Source organism: Falco punctatus, assembly GCF_963210335.1.
Source record: "Falco punctatus genome assembly, chromosome: Z".
NCBI classification, from domain to species: Eukaryota; Metazoa; Chordata; class Aves; order Falconiformes; family Falconidae; genus Falco; species Falco punctatus.
Window position 1 is genome coordinate 37,779,190 of NC_137586.1, and position 20,795 is coordinate 37,799,984.

At 42.6% G+C, this 20,795-nt stretch overlaps 1 protein-coding gene across 5 annotated transcripts in view; it reads right to left on the minus strand.

The window, feature by feature from the left end:
- TJP2 (tight junction protein 2) overlaps positions 1 to 20,795 on the minus strand; it is a 66,297-nt gene that overhangs the window by 44,628 nt on the left and 874 nt on the right. For 2 of the 5 annotated variants that reach the window (XM_080372915.1, XM_080372914.1), the window contains exon 2: positions 7,966 to 8,086. Coding sequence is in view for 2 of the 5 variants with exons in the window: in XM_080372910.1 (XP_080229036.1) it covers positions 7,966 to 8,086; positions 12,044 to 12,156 (234 nt within the window). In the remaining 3 variants the exon portion in view is untranslated. Of the gene's footprint in view, positions 1 to 13; positions 7,933 to 7,965; positions 8,087 to 12,043; positions 18,906 to 20,264; positions 20,743 to 20,795 lie in introns of those variants that run through there. The other 3 variants (XM_080372913.1, XM_080372910.1, XM_080372912.1) reach the window with 3 other exon arrangements.

Consider the following 20,795-nt stretch of genomic DNA (forward strand, 5'->3'; position numbering starts at 1 on the left):
GGAGGCTACCGACCTGCTCCGCCCCCCCTGCGGGCTCCCGTGGTTCGCTCCCCGCGGAGCCCTGCGTCGCTCCCATAGTAACATCGCCGGCCGCTCCCGCCCGCGGCCCCGGGCACGCTTCTCCCCCGCCTCGACCCCGCTGCCCGGGAAGGGCCGAGGGAGACCGGACAGGCCGCTGGCCGGGGAGCGGCGTGGGTGAGGGGCTGCGCCGGAGGCCGGCGCGGCGGGGGCGGCCCGAGCCCGCCGGGGACAAAGCCGGCACTGAGGAGCCCGCCACAGAGCGACTTTGTACTGCCGGGCCCGGCCGCCCCCCGCGGCCAGCCAATCGTGCCTGCAAACGCCCCGGGGCGGCGAAGAAACATTTTCATTCTCCCTGGGATGAAAAGAATTGTTATTCTCCATTTACAAAAATATTTCTTGTGCTCTTGCCCTTGGCAGCAGCCAGTAGCTGACGCCTGTCACATGGTAAACGGGAGACGGGCCCTGTGGTCCAAACCTGGGCAGCATTTCTGACGCGAGGGCAGCATCCACAGCCCTGCTTTGTCAAACAGAAACACACCAGTCACTGCTACCTTTTCTGTTTGGGTGGCTTTTTTTAGAAGGACACTGATTTGAAAACTCCCACCCCACACCCCGATGGCCTTCCCCGAGTCCACAGCCTCGGCTGGGTTTCCTTCCCAGAAAGAGCCCTTCCACATCAGACTCAAAGCCAACACTGCTGCTATTAATTCAGAGGCTAAATTGCTTTGTTTTGAGGCTGTAATTACATATTCTTAAAAAGCATGTTCTTAAGGTAACAGCATTCTTGAGAGCTTGCAGAGATGACTGGCCGTTAAAAGCACTAAGGAGGACAGGAGTGGCAGAAGTTCAACCACACACTTGTATTCAGAAATAAAGATTTCTTTCCCAGTGCTACTGTCTTCCTGGGGTTGTATTATTTTTGGGTGGATGAGTCAGTACTTTAACCAGCTCCTGGAAGAAAGAAACTAAGAATGAGGACAAACTGTAAGGGAAGAACTTTCTTAAGCCAATGCTGTAAAAAAAAGAATGCAAAACAGCATGTTACTTTGTATGGCCTACCCTCAAATCTGGATAAAAAAAGGCAGAAAAATGCCGAAGTATAAACATTGCTCTTCTTTCATCTTGTCCTTCCTCTCAGTTTTACAAGTGAATGATACCATCCAACATTCGTTGCAACACTAGTAGTCCAGTATACAACCAAAGTCAAGACCACTTGGAAAAATGAAGTGCAGAGGGGCAGGCTCTTCACACACATGGCATTCTGTGAGAGCATATGGCATCAAGAATTTCTCTAGGAGACACAGCAGGGAAAGCGCTCCACTGAGCACTTCTGCACATCTCCGCAATCTGGAGGCACTTTCCTAAAGAGCTAGTGCTGGCTGGAAACATCAGCATAAGACACTGTGCCACAGCATCAGCAGAGAAAGCCACTGTCTAATACTTACCTCCATGAATTGAGAAGACACGATGAAAACATGATCTAGTTTTCACTTTGCTACAATATGGTAAGATTTTGCTGCAGATGACTATGTAGTTTTAGATGCAAGATGAATTTTTGCTTTTAGCCAGCTGGCAATACACTTTTCCAAAGAAAACCTGTCAGAATTAGGGTGGGACAGGGAAAATAGAAGCCACTGCATCCCTGTGACTGCAGTCTCGTAACACATATACCAATAACATGGCAGCACAAAGTAGGGCACCAGCCTCTTACAGCTGCCCCCCTCCACACAGGCTCTGGCAGAAGATGAAGCACTATCACCCGATTCCCCCACCAGACACAGCCCGTTGGGGAGTGCAGGTGGTGCCGGTCAAAGCAGTGTAAGGGTCTGCCTATCCTGACCAAGGCTAAGGAGGACTACGTCTTGTTCCAGATGAAAGCTGTGGCTTGGCCTGAAGCCTCTTTTTGGCATGTTCTGTGACTTTATCAAAGCCATGTGTTGTTATCACTAATAGTGGGGTTATCAGGCTATACTTCCCTAAGCTGTAGGGCAACAACCAAGGCTAACACACTTAGCTAGGTTGAGGTAAGTGTAACACAAATGCAGGAACTGACCACAGTTATGCGAGCAAAATAGGCTGGTTTTCAATCTCTTACCACAAATCATCACCTGGGAAGGGCCTATCAATTTGTCTCCATTCAGTTTCCTGCAATAACAGATGGAAAACAATCCATGTGGGTTTATCAAAATTTTTCCCACGTTTGTCCATAAAATGTAGCACTTGTAAGAGTACAGAGGACACATATTTCCCTCCTTTGTCTCTTCTCAAACCAAACAGCTACTCTGCCAGGATGGGCAGATAAATCATTCCATACCAGCCTGCAAATGCAAGCAGCAAGTGACCTCTAGTGCTCATGCTCACAGTAGAGCTTGGCCAAGTGCCCAGATGCCATACGTGATGCCATGGACCATGTAACTATTAACATAATAACAATTTACAAGTTAGTTATCCTGCAATTCAACCCCAGAGAACAGACTTTCAGGCCTTCCCGGGTACTTTCTGCCCCTTTACTGAGCTATCCTCCCAAGGTGGATATGCAGGTAGGCCTTACAGGGGGAGGCTGATGCCACCTAAACTGAAAAACGGCAGGATACAAAATAGGAGTGAAAAGAGCTGCAGGAACTTCTCTGGCACCACAGGTTCCTGCCTCCTGTGCCAGGAAAAGAGAGACTAGGTACTTGAAGCACCCCATTCACCTAACAGCTATTCCACAGGAAGACAGCATCCCCATTCTCTTCCCTTGTAAGCCAAAGGAAAACAAAGCCAAACCCCTAAATTGCAGCTCAAAGCAGTGCATCTTTAAGTGTGTAATTAGATAATACTTCTCCTGACTCAGCTTCTCTTGAACCCATAAGACCATCCATTGTGGATCACAAGTGACTATACAGAATACTACAAACTAGCCAAAACTGACCTGGGACAGCAGCACAAGCAGAAGAGAGGCAGGAGACCCAGCAAAATGGTCTGCTCTGTCTATGCTGGTCTCTGTGCACTTTAGCATTTGAAAGCACGGCTGCATGCACTTATCACTCATTGTCTCCCCTTGAAATGGGAGATGCAGGTACAGTTGTAGTTGGCCCTGGAAGGGATACTGCATCATGAAGAGTAAAGGCCGGGTACCAACACCCCTTTTTTTTTTTTTTTTTTTTTAACCAAAATTACACAAATTGGGCTATAAATGTGCAGCTCTGTCATCTGCAGCGTTTAGGACCAGCTATTCTGCATATGCAATAACTGTACAAAGCAGTATTATGTGCAAGGGATTTCACGATATGTTATGTAGGTGTGTAGAGATCTCAAAATTAACTTCCATGGAAAGATTAATTGGTGTTAACTCTGTGAGAAACATGCAAATAACTTCTAGTGAGCACATTTCCCATTGAGGTTTTCAGTTTAAGTAATCAAGGCAGACATAATTTGCCTACAATCAGATTGAATCTACGGTCTGTGTAGCACTAATTTAGAGATCATTTGCTGTAGCTTGAGTCATGCAAAACCTAGGACGTATTCCATAAATTATCTAACGCTACTGTGAATGAAGCAGTGCTGCTTCCAGCACCAGCAGAGGAAACACCCACTTAACAGTACACTAGAGGATGCAAATTTAAAACAAGCAGCTGCCTCTCACAGTTATTCCTGCCAACCAAATAAGGCTATTCAGCAACTTCCCTGCAGCAACCAAGATCGGTTACCAATTGGTGATTCAGGTTCTCTCCACCTCCTCCCCACCATCAAGTGTTTTAAGTGGCCCTTTGGACAATCAGTTCCTTCTCTTCTTTTTTTTAAATGTTGAAGTTCAACACTTAGTAGTGCTGCTAGACAGCGTGGCAAACAGGCAGCCTCCTTAAAGAACTGGGAATTGATTTCAGCAAGAGATATTGGGAATGCGGGCTGCCAGTCCAGTTGTTGGAAGTCTGAACAGAGATGTCAGCTTTGCTTTTGTTTTTAAGCAGGTGTTCATGATCCTCTGATGAAAGGCACTGTATAAGTTTCTAAAAATACCATGCTGCCAAACAGCTTTTCCCCTTTCCCTTCCAGGCAATCTCTTTAGACTGCTGTTTGTCATCAGCCTGCAAAAATCACACAAATCAGTCAGCCCAGTCCTACTTAAATGATTCAAAAATCCAGTTATGTCTGCTTCTTTACCCAGTAAGCTGGGCCCTAACAGAGTCAGCCTTCAGGGTTAGAGGATGTGTAGGTAGTTGACCTCTGACTCCCAAACTGCTCAGGAGCTACATATGGTCAAATATGTCGATGAGGTTGTCACATGTATGGCACAGTAATCTTAATCTCTGCCTTGGAGGGACTGAAGAAGAGAAGCCATGAATACTATCATGGGCACTTGTCACCATGTGTAGAACTGAATCCAATGGAGGGCCACCAAGATGGTGAGGGCTGAAGCACTGGCCCTGCAAGAGGAGGCTGTGGCAGCTGGGCTTATTCAGCATGAAGGATGACTTTGGGACATCTAACAGCAGCTCACTGGTGCTGATGGGAGGAGACTGAGGAGATGCAGCCAGGTTATTAACAGTGGTGCATCATGAGAGGATCAGAGAAAATGGGCAAAAGTTCAACCAAGACAGATTCAGATGGCCATAAGGAGAAAATTTTTTTGCCATGAGCGCAGCCAAGCCAAGGACCCAGGGCACAGAGAGGCTGTACTGTCTCTTGTCCTTGGGGGTTTTCAAACCCCAGCTGGGTAAAGCTCCAGGCAACCTGCTCTGATCTCACAGCTGACCCTGTTTTGGGGAAGAGGTTGGGCTAGAAACCTCCTGAGGTTTGCTTCCAGCTGAATTAGACTATCATTCCTGGGTTACTGCACGACTCAAGTGCCAGCTTAAAGCAGAGCAACATGTTCATTATCCTGCCCCTTGCCTCCACTTCTGAAGTACAGCTTGCGATTATCCAGCATAAAGATTCTGGCAGGCAGCTTGCAGGATCCGGTATGTAGGCCACCTCTGGTCTAGCGTAAGGATGCACAGCCACACGCACTTTCCAAGTTTCAAAGCAGCAATCCTAAGGCTGTTATTTTAGAAAGCACAGATGTCCTGGAAGAAACAGAGCCCCAAAAAAACACAGCATCCCACACTTAATACATATTTTCCCAGGGTAACCAACAGTACAAAATCCTCTGTGGGTCAACTGGCCACCTATTCTGATGTTCTTATGGTAAGGTGGTGGGTTTTTTATTTTTTTAAACCTAGACATACAGATTTACCTAGATACTTCAAATCAACAAAATTTTAAACTTGTAGGTAATGATATACAGCAAGCAGCACCACTGTCATAATTGGTTTAGAAACTCAATTTCAAGTTCACAAGAAGTAAAAAAATCTTTACTGTAACAAACTGTTTATGCTGAACAACTAGGAACAGCTCTAGAGATATTAAGAGTATGAAATACAGTAATAGAATGTATTTTTCTCAACAGTTTTGAAATTTTAATCATCACTTCTACTAGATCTCACACATCACAGGTTTATTCTGCTAAAAAATGGCAGACCACTGTTTATTATGTTTTTTGCTGCATCTTTGCAAAGAATATGCAAATTAGAAGACACAGATGTATAGCATATTTCACAGGATAGATAAAAAGCCACGTGAGAATATGCAGAGGTGTTTGATACAGTCAACAAAAATGATAGGGGGGAGAATGAAAAAATACGTATTTATTCTAAACACATTTTCACCTTGCAATGTTTTAAACTACACTGCAGTATCCTGAAAATTACACTGGTAAGGCAAGCAAATGAAAACAGTGTAACCTATTGCTACAGAGTGAAACAGGGACTCAACAGTGACTCTACCTGAACACACACACCCCACTTCCTCTACCAACTATGCAAAGTGAAGCAACTTTCTTTGGCATAAACACTCTGATTAATTTCAGAAGCTACAAAAGCTAGTACTATTATTCTAAAGAATTAAATAACGAAGTAGTTTAAATAGATCCAAATCACACAAGTGTGTACTGTTTTTCTCCTCAAACACCATACAAAAGCATTTATCAACACTTGAAAAGGAAAACTCTTCCCCACCCCCAACTTGTTCATTTTAAACAAAAGGCACCACATCGTGCACATTCTGTTTGCACATTCATTTTGCTTACATCTCATTTCCTTCCTCTCCTTTCCACGCTTCTTGACTACTCCTTGCAAGGCTATGAAACAATCCTCTGCTTTTAGCAATCTATCTGCCTTCCCTCACTGGAAGTCAAGCCCTACAACAAAAACTTTACTATGGTAATCAACTGTTACGGCTCAAATTAATTAAGACAACACAGTAGCGAAAACAAAGATCCCATTGTCATCGAGATCATTATAGTTATTAAGAACAAGTAAAAGAATATGCAGAATGCACAAGCCATACACAAAACTTATTTTTTTTCTGATACAGAGGTTAATTTAAAAAACAAAGATCCAGACAGCAGTTCTACAGCCAAGTTAGTCCTTTAGAGCACTAAAACTATGCTTCAAAGCTCTGCCTCTCCCCATCCTATTTATACTGGCAAACCTCTGGCTGACAAGCTCATTAAGAAACAAAGCAGTTCTGCAGCTCTATTCAGTAATTGCGAGGCCTCAGCTAGGGGACTGTGTTCACTTTTGGGTGCTGTTTTTCAGAAAGGACTCAGATGAGCTCATGAGAATCCATGGGAGAATAGTGAGAACAATCATCATGGAGAAAGCAGATGGACACAGCCTCAGCACACAACTCATGGGAGCCCATGGGCAAGGTGGCCAGATAGATGCAGCTTCTGAGGCATATTTCTCTGGTGGATATATGGTTCTGAAGTTTCTTTTGCTAAGAGTTGGGCTTGCAAGTATCGACACTCTCTGGCAGAAGGTTTGCATACCATACCATATCCTTGGAAGTTTTTTATTTTGAGGAAAATGCTAGATTGTGCTGGAGACCTCAACAGGGACATTCCTGCCTAGCTATACTTCACAGATAGTCTCACATCATTATTTTCCCACATGCAGCACCCTAAGTGAACAGGGCTTACCTGTTTGTTACTTTATATAATGCTAACGTTTTTTTTTCTATCATGTCTTTTTGAGTCTTATTAACTAGCGCCTTCTCCCCTAACTCCCAGAACATTAAACTAACAGATGAGTAGCTTTGGTTAAGTATATCACAAATTAGAAAGACAGAACAACTGATGCCTTTCATTCTTGAGAGATGCATAGCTATTGCTGCTTTAGTAATTTACTTGGAAATGTGGGTAAGTCAACTACAGTTTTGCAACCAGCATAAAACCCTTTTGCTCTTTTAAAATTGTCATCTGTTAATGACTTACAAAAACAAGCCAAGCATGTTTGATCATCACATAAAACTAAGGACGCAGTTTATGTTCTCTCTGGAAGCACTTGAGAATAGGTTTCAAAAGCAAGGTTAAGACACCAAAAGGATTATATTTACCTTAATGATGTACTATAAGAAAATATGCAGCAAAACAACTTTCCCTGTGTGTGTCTATTCTGTTTCCCAGGACTCTACTGAGTCACTAAGCAATTCCCATTAATATTACTCTCTGTGCTTAAAGTAATCTATTTATCCCCAAATCTATGCTAAATATTTGTATTTGCTGAAGACATCACCATAGATTAGATCCATTCTTTACCAATATTTAGCCAAGAGATGCACTAGCACAGGCCTGCATATTATTATTTGCATAGCTTTAGCAGAATATTGAGTTCATTGCAGCAGTCTCTCCTCTTCTGGAGGCCTGTTGTACATCATCAAGCTTTCAGCAAATGTGTGTGTGCTAGGTTGCTTTGGGAATCCAAAAGCACTAGTTCAGATTTCAATGTATTACTCCATTGCACAGTTTCTTAAAACCTTTTAAAAACATAGCTACAAGAATGAACATTAGAGCTAGCACATGACAAGAATATGTTGTTTTAAACTAATGGCCAGTTCTAATCGATGCAACTTGACTAGTACCTTTTGAGCAATGATGATTCTTGGGTGTCTCTGTCTACTTGCTGTGAGATGCTTTGGGCTTGATGTACAGCTGTGCTCCCAGTCCCACTCACAAGGAGATGGCAGTGCAGTAGTTTGCTCCCTGAAAAGCAAAATTTTGTTTAAGTAATATATTATCACATAAGAGTGACTATGAAGCCTGGGACACTGAAGTACGAGATAAAGAGGATACAAAATGTATTTGTCTGGTTAGTTTGGCATGCTTTGGCTTCCCTGGCAATCAAGTGGAAATGGTGCCTGAATAAAGGAGATACTTGGCAATATTTACACTTGCAGAAACACTGCAAACTTGAGGTCAAGCACTGTCCATCATCAGGCATCCACACAAGCCAGCACACAAGGTAATTGCATTTTTGCAAATGAAATAGGGTATAGACAGGAAGCATGCTTAGCATTGGTCCTCTCCACAAGGCATTTAGGCTTTTTGTTTTAATTTGGGCTTAGTCTGATAGCTTATCTTGCACAAGATCGTTTTTACTGACATTATGCTCAAGGTAGAATGCTCTTACTAGCTGAACTTTGTACAATCAGATACAGACAGTCCAGTGATTTCAGCTGGTAACTGAACAACTCCAGTTGCCAAATGATAGAAAAAAACCAATTTGCATCGTCATTTACTCCTCCTTCCCCTGCTTGACAGGCCTCAGCTACCCCTATTCTGTGCAAGCAGCACGTTAGCTTCCATGCAGCACCCCTGTCAGAGAGCTCCTCCTCTCCCCCACCCTTGTCCTAGCCCTTGATTATCCTCTCCAGGAAAACAGAAAATGAACAGTTTAACCAAGATGAAGAAGGAACTTTTGACAGAAATAGAAACAGACACCAGTGGTTAGGGTTTGCTGGCTGAGTTTTGTTTTTAAAAGAAAACCAACACACATCATGATCATCTTCATTCCTCTCAAAGACCATCTTTCCAAAGTGTTCCATCTTCAAAGAAGGATATAGCCAGATTTCTGCAGAAGAGTATCTTATCCATACTTGTAACAGGTTTAGTTTTGGGTTTTTTCCTCCAATGCAATTTTTTTAAAATTCTGAGTAATACTCCCTTAGCCATTTCTATAGAGCAGGAGAGGCATAAGAAAGAGATACTGAAAGAATTCTGCAGAACTCTTGCAATTATCTACAAGGCTACCCCACATTTTATTGATGTGTCTTGTGTGTGGCACCCACTTTTTCCTGAGCACAATCATAGTAAGGTCATAGGTTCAAAAAAAGCAGATTTAAACTTCTGAAGTATTTTAAACTTAATTTGGTCTCAGATTAACTTCTTAAACACTTTGAAAATGCAAGCACCTGCCAGACATCACATTGTGAAACTAGAAGGTCCTTTTCCCTCTCTGCTGATTCTTCCAGCATAAAAGCATCTTTCTACAAGTAACAAACTACTGTTTTAAATTAAAGCATGATTTTGGAAGTCACAGAAGAAAAGGATGCTTAATGTTGGTTTCTGTGATCACCGAAGAGCAGCAAGATTTATGCTCTGCATTAGGAACAAACATCAGCTTTATTGTTCCAGGCTATGAACAGAATATTATTCTGGAGGCTGCAGGAGAGTTACACAGGCAAGCTAAACATAAACTACCACTGCTGCCATCATTTTGCCTCTGCATGAAGATGCCAAAAGTTATGAAAATCAACCTGTTGCAGAAATCACATCATTATTCCAAGCAAAAACTGAGGTAGAAAAGCACATTTTGTAATGACTTTGATATGGAAATGTCAACTAATGCCTTAGAAAAGTAACGTATATGCCTTTCCCGCTTCCTTCTGTACCTTAGTCTGGGGTTTTAATCAGGTTTTTCACAACTTTCAAGTGATGGCACTGAAGCTAGCATCGGACTCTAACAATATTTTTAATTTTAGGAGAAGATTAAGAGAAATAAAGGAAGTAGTTGAGTTAAGCATGCACTTGAATTTGTACAGTGAGGAGATGACAGATGATGATCTCTATATCCTACATTCAGTATTAGGTTTTGGAAACTGGCTCATTATGAGCTGGTTGGGTTTTTTCCCTATACACATACACACACACACACACTTCCAAACCACTTCTTTTTTATATGAATGGGACAGGGTACCTCAAGAAGCTGAGTGATAAGCTTATGTTATCAAATTATTAATTTGCTTATTCCAGTTGTATAGAATAAGCAGACTGCAGCTACAAAAAGAATAGCATTTTTTTCTTCAACTCACAGCTTACTTTGTCACAATTGCTGGTTATCAACCTTTAGTTCCCTTAAAGTTTTAATGAAAACATAAAAGGAATCCCAATTACAGTCCAATGACAACAGCTTTTTGCTTTTGTGAAACTGTTGGAATGACAAATCCAAACAGATCTTAACTGGTTTGGAATTCCAAGTGTGTACAACAATCGCACTAACTAAACCTCTCCCTGAAAGGAGGGAGATGCCCGATTAAGAATGCTGGAAATAAAAACAAATATTAACAGGGTGATGTCTTTTGCACTTTGATACTAACTCTCAGTAGCGGATGAAAGCCAAGCAGTCCCAGTTACAAAACAAAGAATAATGGATACTGCAGTAGTTTCATTTTTAGATGGCTTGTTTCAGCTGTGACTCTGGCCAAACAAACTTACTTGAAAACAAAGAGGAATTCTACAAGAATGTACCATTAATTTCCAAATCAGCTTCTCAAAGTATCAAGAACAACCACGTACCATTTTATCAACATGTAAAGAGTGGTTACAAAATTCAGAAAGATTGGTATGTTGATAACTTACATGAAACAATCAAAGGAAGCTACAATTTAGGACACTCCACTGTCCTGTGTCCAAACACATTATACTAAGAACCCCTTTTAATGGGCAGATTTTTAACAAAAAACCCTACAAGCACTCATTAACACGATACCAGAAACTTAGGACCAACTTGAAGAATACTTGTGTTGATAAGAGGCTGGAAATTGTTGGCATCAGCATGTTTTCTAGACTAGTTTTTGTGGTGTTTGTGATACAACTGGAAAGAAAACAACTCACAAACATAAGGTGCACTGCATTTTAATTGTTTCTACTGTTGCTACCACCATTAGAGGAAGTGCTCTTGTGGAAAAGTTACAGGATACATTTGAGTTCCATTACAGCCAAGAAGTCACAGTTTTACTCCAAGCTTTTCTTTGCTGTGTCATGCTTACACAGAACTATTCCAAACCAGTAGAAACTTGTTAATTGCTCTTGAACAAAAGCCTCTCAGATTTGGCACTGCTCTGCAATGTTTGAAACAAGGCAATGGCATTCTAATATACAGCAAATCCATGGAAAACTAGAAAGGCTGTGAAGGCACCCATCCACCAGTGCTACTCGTATAGGGGCAGGTTTGAGGGAACGACAATCCCCTTTCACACACACCGTAAGTTTTTGAGGGAAACAGTTAGGAACAGAAAGAATTTTTTCAGGTATAATACTTGAATTCTGTGGTACAAGAAAGCACTCTGGATTTTTAACAAAACCAGAATGCTCAGTATTTCACATTTTGACACTAACAATGTTAATTTACTTCCCTTTTTAACAACTAAAACTGCCGTTTAGGGATACAGTATTCCTAAATATGAGGAACTCCTGCTTCCTAGCAGAGAACAGAAGTTGTATACACAAAGAGTCTTTTTCTTTCCCACTTTTAGAAGCTGACATCTCATGGATAAAATTAAAATAAGTATATTCCTACATGGAGACACGCACACATACACACATCAGGTTAGTAATAAGCAATAAACACAAAACAACTGTTTCATTTTTGTTCTGATGAGTATTCACCTGTTTATCCTTCCTGTTCTTCAGCGAACTCCTGATTTAGAAATAACACCTTCTTCTACTCATTGTACTAGCCAAGAACAAAAGTACCCAGAAATCTCTAATGAAACCACAAAGTTTAACAACCAGAACATACACTGTTTAGAAGGTACAAAAACAATTACCCATTTTATGAATGACTCTCGTCTTTTCTGATAACAAGTTTTAAAATTGCATGATGCAAGGTGAGCACAGGTTTTCCCCACAGCTACTCGCGGATTGCTTTTTAATACTTACCCTGGATGTTGCCACAGATTTGCATGTCTACCCTCAGGAAGCAGCTCCCTTTTGTTAAGGGGAGTTATACCTATTGCTGCTTCTAAAATAGTTATATATTTCTTGTACCGCATCCTGCCTCTCTCAAAAGTTCCACCACATTAAGTTACCATCCAAATGCAGATGCTGCAACTGAAGTCACACCACTTCTCTGAACTGCGGCTTTTTAAAACATGCTGCAAGTTTGAAGCGTAAAAATAATGCTTCTTCCCCTCTCCCAGGCTTGGAGAGTTAACAGGAGAGAGAAACCAAAGAAAAACTCCTACCAGATTCCCTGGAAACGTCATTGTTACATAATTCGATCTTTGAATAAGACACTAATGAAAATGATTGAAGAGACAATCACGGTTCTAAGCCTAGCTGGATAATGCACACTCTCCAATTGACTAATCCTTTGCTAAATCTCTGCTGTCTATAATCTTTCAAGTGCTAATGGAGCACTAGGTAACTTCTCTGTCAAATCTGTCTAGGGAATAAGAGAGATCTGCACAGAAAACTCGAGACTTTTAGACACTGTGACAGGCATGAATAGCTTTTGCTTCAACTTTTTTCCTCAGCACCAGAAAGCTCTGCACATTGGAAGTGTTGTAAGGGATTTATCTGATGTGTTTGGAAAAGGCACGGAGAAACATTTCCTTACCTGGCTTGTATGGAATTAAGAAAGCTAGAAGCTCTCATTATGATATGTACTAGTCATTCAAATGCGCCTCACACAATGCCAGAAGCCACCTTCCATGTCAAAATTGGTCTAGCCATGAGGTAAGTAACTGTGCATGCCAAAGACCTCAGGTACTAACTAGAGGTGGAGACAGATGTACATGCTGAATTAACAGTGACATTTTGGAAACGTTGCAGTAGTGTGAAACTGCAGTGTTAAGAGAGATGTACTTGATGGCAAAAAGGCTAATGCAATGTTGTTGTAACACTACTTAGATACTACGATACTAAGATATGAATGTTTTACATATTATTATATATAGTATATAAATATTATATACTTATGCACTAATATAGACAAAAATGTGAAAAGAACAGACAGGACAGGAAGACTGAAGACTTCAGACACAACTCCCTTGATAAACTGCATATTTTAGTTACTCACTAATATTATTAGACATGCCTATATTTCTGTTGAGTGACTTCATTTTGCATGCTACTTATTTAGAAACTGCTAAGATGAAAACCACTAGTTTTCATTACTAATACTTTAAAATGTTCAGCTCAACACCAAGATTTGTATAACCATTGACAGGTCCTATATTACTTACATGTGTTACCTGTACTTGGTGTCTAATACTGTCACATTTGTAGGTTACGTTAACACATGTACATGCTGAACTATCTCAAGTTGTTATTAAATAGTAACTGTGGGACTGATCTTTGAAAAGCAAAACAAAAAACAACCATCCCTTAGGTTCAGGGAGCACTACTACAAACAATTGTCAGAGGGAAAAAATCAGTTTTTACCTACCTAGTTGCATACTGATATGTAAGAAATATGCAGTCTGAAAATTTGTGATTTGTTAAAAAAATTAATATATAAAAAACACAGAAATGAAATGAAGCAAATAATTACTTCTCAAAAAAAGCACTTAACTACAACTTCAAACATCTGTATACAAAGTATTAAGAAGCTTAGGAAAACAAAGTACTAGTAGAAGTCTGCAAGCACAGCTAACGTCATTAAGCCTGCATGCATCCTTACTTCTGATAGCTGTGGCAGCTCTACTGCAAAGGCGGTACTGACCAGGAAAAGACAAGACATGAAGTGGGCAGTTTTTTGACTATTCCAGTTTTTAAGAGCCTTCTGACTGTAGCAGTCCATGACAATATTAAGTTTTACTTAAACACAGAAACATTTTGATAAAACTCAGTCTTCCCTCAAAGTCAGGTTTGTTAGCAACATCAGAATCACCACAGTTCATGCTACAAAGTTTTGGTACTTGTTCTGCCCTCCTGCTTAACACTTTTTATTAACCCTAAATTTTCCCCATATAGACTTAAGAAACAATTCTTAGAAAAACTTCCCCCAAGTACTTTTTAGCCCTATGCAAAGTCTAAAAAGCATTTAGTGCAGCTCTGGTCCAAAAAAAAAAAAAAAAAAAAAAGCTCTGGAGCTTTTGTCTCCTTGGGCAAAGCCTATTAATTCTAACTAGAATATGTGCCCCACAAATAGCCTTGCACACAGAAATGTCTAGCTCCCAGAATAAGCACATTACTCCCAAGTACTGCTTTTGGCTAAATGGTTCATGAAATCTCTGGGTGTCTAAAGGGAGTAAGACTGACTCATATGTTATCAACTTCCTTCAACTTCACTTGAAAACAGAAATTCAAAGCTGCTTAGTACATCCATTGTTAGTAAAGGATGGCTTTTGCAGAGCAAACAAAAGGTCTAAAACACACCTTCTATTGTTTCCTGTTGGGGAGCCATCATCCACCCCCCTTCTACTAGTTTTGTATTTTTTCAGGAAGAACAAACACCAAGCTTTATTGGAAAAAGCACAGCACAATTTTCCTAACTGGGAACATGCAAGTGAACAAACAATCTAAGAATTAAGCTGTTAAGAAAAATATTTGTGTCAGCTTCAGGAACTCAGGCTCCTCAGCCAAATCCAAAAAGATAACAGTAAGAAACTGCCTCACAGTTCAGCTAAAAAGACTGCTTATTTGCTATATTTGTGTTCTCTGCTAAATTTCTCACTATGCATCTCCCACATTGATTACTAATGAGTTTACAAAACAAAGGAAATCCAGTAACAAGCATTTCTAACAAACTGATAAAGTGCATTGTGGCAACATGCCAAAAGGCCTGGAGCACTTGTCACAGCCTTACCAAGCCTAGTTGGCTATAGGGAAAGAGGACTCCATGAAAACTGTCAGCTTTTCTTTACCTGTTGCTAAGTTCCCTATTCTTTTCTATGTTTCCTTAGCTGAAATAGGGAAAAAAAACCACCAATATTTCAGTCTTGGGGGTGATTTCAATCTGTTTGACTCTACAGATTACTTTTGCAAAAGCAGTTCTTAAGTTTGCTTATTTTCATTCACACTGTAAAAACTGTAGGCTCAATTGCAGTAGATGGTTTGGAAGGTAAGGCATATTTTGGGGAAGGGTAAAGAATGGCAGAAGCTCTTGTCTGCATTAAAAAAACATTTTTGAGATCAAAGCAAAAGCTTCCTTTTGCTCTTAACCCTTGACAGATGAAAACAGTCATACTCCCTTAAATAGATGTAGAGCATTCTTCATGTAAACTGATGACAGAAGCATGATCACATCTTCAGTCACGTCAGACCCAGCTACAAAGGAGACATCCATTGCCCAATGTAGCCACAAACTAATTTCCATCTTTTAGAAAGAGACGAAATCCTTTTCCTTCTCACCTCTCAAAAAAACCTCTGTAACACCTACAGACCAAAGAATTTTCTTATGAAGAGAGAGAAAAAACAAAGGATTTTTCCTATATGTTTTTTCTTGGGTGACAAGAGTAACTATGACACATAATTGCTAACTTCCAGAATATACATGTGCTTTGTTTGGGCCATATAGCTAAGAAATAGCTTGAAAAACAATCAATGCATCCGTAAAGCTTGATCTGTTGAAATGATCTTGAGGCAAAGGAGCATCGAGGATCAGACAGGGGGCATGGGGGCAGGAATGGTCTCGTGGAAAGAGGAGGATCTGGAAACCCCTTTCCCACAGCTTCATGGACTGCAGTTGCTTTTGGCCCCTTCTTAGACATTGTCCCTTGCCTGAACAGTCCATATGTTCCTAGAGATTCTCAAAATCAGCTTATACAAAGTTGTGCTAAGGAGGCTAGAGACACCAGCAGTCAAATCTGCTGGCTATTAAGCAGAGATAGATGATGAAGCAGATGTTAGAATAGAGAGAGCAAGCCAGCCTACAGACAGCCTTGCTGTTAACAGTGACATACAGTAAGGTTTTATGGGTTTTCTCTAATGTCTTTTTAAAAAAAAAAAAAAAAAAATCCGAGGCAAAGCTTGAACAAATATACGAAACCTCGGTTTAGTTGAAGCCAAATATTGTTGAGTTCAGGCTCAGTTTATCAATACAATGCAGGCTAATGTTAAAGAATTACTGTGGTATGACACGGTAATGACAACAAAATGCTTTTGGGAGAGGTATTATTGAGCCAGTCTAAGGAAAAATCCTCACAAATAGTGGTCCAAAATACCTGAACTCAAGCCTAGCTTAATGAAAGCATACTCACACCTAACTAGACATCCTAAACCTGATCTTTTACAGGTATACAGACCACACCTGAGATAAACTGCATACCTTTAAGAAATAAAAATAATTTCTCAAAAGTAGTTCTGTATTGCTGGTTCAAAACAGAAACAAAGACAACAGCATAGAAAGGGAGCAGGCACTGGAAAAAATCAGAACAAAAGGCAACTTACATTTTTCCTTGCACACTTCTTTTTAGCCCTACTATTGCATCACACAGTATTTTTGCCTGTCATTATACATGTGAAAATACAGCACTAATGAGTTTCTTTTTCTTCCTAGATTAGGAACCATGGTTATGCGAGGTTCCAATACTCTGATACACAATGACAATGCTGACCTAAATTCATGAAAACTTGAGTAGCTCATGTTTCCTAAAAACAAAGCCTGCAGCTGATGAATACACACCAGGGTAGATGCTGTACAAGATACCCGACCAGAGCTCCCAGAGCTCACTCTGTTATTACCAGGATTGGATCATAAACACCTAAATACGTTTACAACTGCAAGGTTCATCTAATGCTGGACAGCAAGGAGTTGCCACAGCCTGCATTCTCGTTTCAAACCTAAATCTACAATATTCCCTAGCAAGATGCACTTTCAAAAAACTATCATCTCATCTCAAAGAAAACAAAACAACCAAAAAAACTCCCAAACATTAATAGATTAATTTGTGCAATGATCTGGAGTGGTCTTCGCTGCTGCATGCAGCTGTTTAATTCCCATACTGCAGTCGATACCCGTGTTAATTATGTAATATTTAAGTAAAAAAATAACCTCAGCCCTCCACTGTTAAAACACAGGCTTCGTTTGTTGCGGGGGGTGGGGGTGGAAATGCAGCAAGTCCTAAATCATAGTTTACCTATTCAGAAAAATAATATAAAAAACTTCTTGAAGTGGGACTAGGATAATCCTAGCACTAGTACAAGACCATTAAAAGGCAACAGAAGGATCTGAAGGCCCGGGGGACAAGGAGTAAGTACACTTTACAAGGGAGCAGACATAAGGATTTAGCACAGTGCTGCTCTTTCTGGGGAAGAAGATAGGTTCAGATAAGTGAGAGAAGCACTCTGAGGTTGAACAGCTCCGTTTTGACAAAAACATCTGAGAGAGAAATCTGTGTAGAAATTAAACCTCAGTACTTCTCTGGGGATTTTCCAAACAAGTTATTCGGTCACGGGACTGAAATCAAACCTTTAACTGTGAAAGGTGACATGCACTGGTGTGCATATGTCAGCACAGCCATGCACAACCAGCCACGTACACTTTGGAGCTGCAGCCTTTGTAGGCAACTCACCATTTACAAACACTCTTCACTATGGCAAGATCCATATATTAGAAGACAGGCCTAAAATTATGCCCTATATCCTTACTGCCATAAATGTCTGCTTTAAAAATATTGTCTCGTTTTTGAAGTCTTCTGAAGTTCACAGAAATTCACTGCAATTTGGAGTTTAAGATTTAAAGACCTTATGCAGCTGATGTCAAGGATCAATTGTCAGATTTAATAAATTCATTTTTTCCTAGGAATGAGTGTTTTCATACCTGTTTGAAAATGAATCATACTTGAAAAATCTCTAATCTCAACAAACTGTAGTTCTTACACAACCTCAGTGCTTTTTTTCCCCGTTACTAGAACGACTGGTTCCAGGATTACAGTTGGGCAAAACTGACACAGTCAAGGCATGATAAAAGTTACACTTTCCTTGAGAATGTAAATACTGTTATTTCAGCAATTCAAAGAGAACACTCTTAACAAGAGATTTCCTTTAACCTACAAGAAATTTTTGGAGACAGACAATATTGGTATCTGGTAAAACACATACACAAATGCTAACATCTAGATTTGCTCCAAGTTAAATGCAGCTTTGACGTAGTCCTGGAATATTAGGCCATTCCCCAGTTGAGGATTACTATGATCTAGGAACTTTCTGATGCTTTTAAGCATCTAGGTTTTATAAACACACAACACATCCCATTTTGTGAACCATGTCAGTGCCTAAACATTATTTTAATCACTAAGAAAGATTTCCTGGTTGTCCTTAGGAGACACTGAACCAGGAAAGGGGGGATTAAGCAATCAAAAAAGTATCAGACACTTAATTACTTTGAAGCTTATTCTGAAGAGCTCTGTTGAGACTGTAGTTCATGCAAAGTACTGGGATCATCCTAACTCCACTGCGTAATTCCCAGTACTCATCTTTAGTGTCACAAAAAACCAGTGTAGTGGTACTGAGCACAGAAGCAGTTATTGATATTGTGCTACAGGGCAACACAGCATGCAATTAAAGTTAGGCACACTTTCTCCTGTCCGTAGAGGCTTCCTTTCGCAAAGGGAACAGGAGTCACTACAGCTACTTGAATGCAATGATTACAGCATAAGAGGATGCTTGCATATAACAGTCTGGAAGCAATTATAACAGCAAACTCACCTAAAAGTGAAGACACACACAAAGCCTTCTCAGAAGCCTGATGAAAGCCCCCAAAAGCACCAGATTATACTAAATATAAAACTTATTGACCATATCTAAATGGCACACGTTTACCACACACAAAGCATTTCAAAGCCTCTTCAAGCAGCCTAATTATCAATAAGTATCAACTTACACAAGCAAACTTCCCATGCTTTCCAGCACCTGATCCTTTCCATGCAGGCCTCATTGTTTGGAAAAGATACAGGTGGGTCCTTAGACTATAAACGCTTCAGAAACAAAAAAAGCGATTTTATCAGTCACAGCATATACTTGTTTTTCTTTTCTCTGGACCACAGCTGAATCAGAATCCTAAACCTTTAAAATAAAACTTTGCTGGGCAAAGGAAATGGTAAGTAATTTTCATTTGTTTCAAACCATCCCACCGTGGTAACTGCATCCAAAGGTTAAAAAACAGCAGACCTTTGGTGGCCTCTGCTGGAGCACAGCTGTGGGCCTGAGAGCTCTCAAACATCCTCCTAGCTGTTGGATTCAGTTCATAAATCGAAGCTAGGGAGCAGATTATTCACAGATTCCAGCTGTTTTAAGTGAGTAACTATCAGAAGGCAGCATCGGAGGTATGAAAATTTTCAGATAACCAGTCTGAAAGATGAGTACATGACCTCCACATGAGCGTGTTCAGGCAGCACGTACCTTTTCAGGCTGGAAAAATACGCAGAGGAAACAGGTTTCAAGTTAGGGGGAAAGTAAGGACAGAGTTGTCTAACAAAGCCAGCACATGCCACTGGTACATCAACCCTGATGCTCCACGACACAAATCTGATGTACCCGGGCTGCAGCACCGCTAACACGGCACTTCAACAGGGCGATCAAGCATTTGGCTCCTGGAACTGCCTGTTCCTTTGTTGTACAGTGCCCTGTTAACTTGAAACTTCCCCTGACCCAGTTAGCCAAAGCTCAAGGCACGGCTGGAATCCACTCGGGATGTGCCAACATAGATTTCAGGAATTCTGTGTGTAACAAAGGCAGCCCAAGCCCGCGCCGTCGGGGCTGCGCCCGCCGCGGCCCGCCCCTTCCGCGGGGGAAAGCCCGGGTAAACAAAACCCTGATTCATCCGTGACATCTCTCCCGCTTCCCACGTAGTATCGCACTCTCCCGGAAAGCGCTTACCACGGGAAAAGTCACCGAGAGGCGCTTAATCCCGTTAGGGAAAAGCCGATCCCCGAGCCGTGGCCGGCTGGGCGCGCCCCCCAGGTGCGCGGCGCCGGCAGCCGAGCGGGGCCGGGGGGCCGGCGGCGGCAGCGGAGCCCCCGCGGGCAGCGCGCGGCCGGGGGACGAGGCGGGGGCAGCGCGCGTGTGCGGGAGAGGGACCCCAGAGCTCGCAACGGGGGGCGAAGTCCCGCAGCTCCGCTCCGCAGCGCGGCCGCCGGAGCGGCGGCGAGCGGCGCCGCACCTGCCCCAGGAGGGGGAGCGGGGGCGGCCCGGCCCAGCCCGCCCCACGGGTTACTCGCCTGCTCAAGGAGGCAGCCCCGGCGCGGCGGCGGCGTCCGGCAGCGGGAGCGAAGGTCCCGGGAGACGGCCCGGCGCGGGGACTGGACGACGAGCCCGGCTCCGGCTCTGCTGCGGCCGCTCCCGCCGCGTCGGGCGGTTTCCTGCGGGGGGGCGGCGCGGCCGCGCCGGGGCGGGCTCCCGCCGCAGGTGCCGGCCTCGCCCCGAGGTGCGGCGGCGGCGAAGGGGCGGGCAGGGGAGGGGCGGCGGGGCAGTGGGCAGGGGCGGGGCGGCGGCGGCACGGCGGGCAGCGCGTCCCCCGCCCCCACCCCAGCCCGGGGGCTGCGCCCCGCCGCCCCGGCCCACGCTGCTCGCACACACTCACACGCGCGGCGCTGGGCGGGGAACAGGAAATACCGGTCGCAGCCCAGTGCTCCGCGCGCTGAGTCACCGCGGCGGGGCCGCCCCGGCCGCCTCGCCCCCCGCCCTGCCCAGCCCGGCGCGTCCCCGGGAGGGGGCCCCGGCCTACCTCCGCCACCCGGCGCTACCT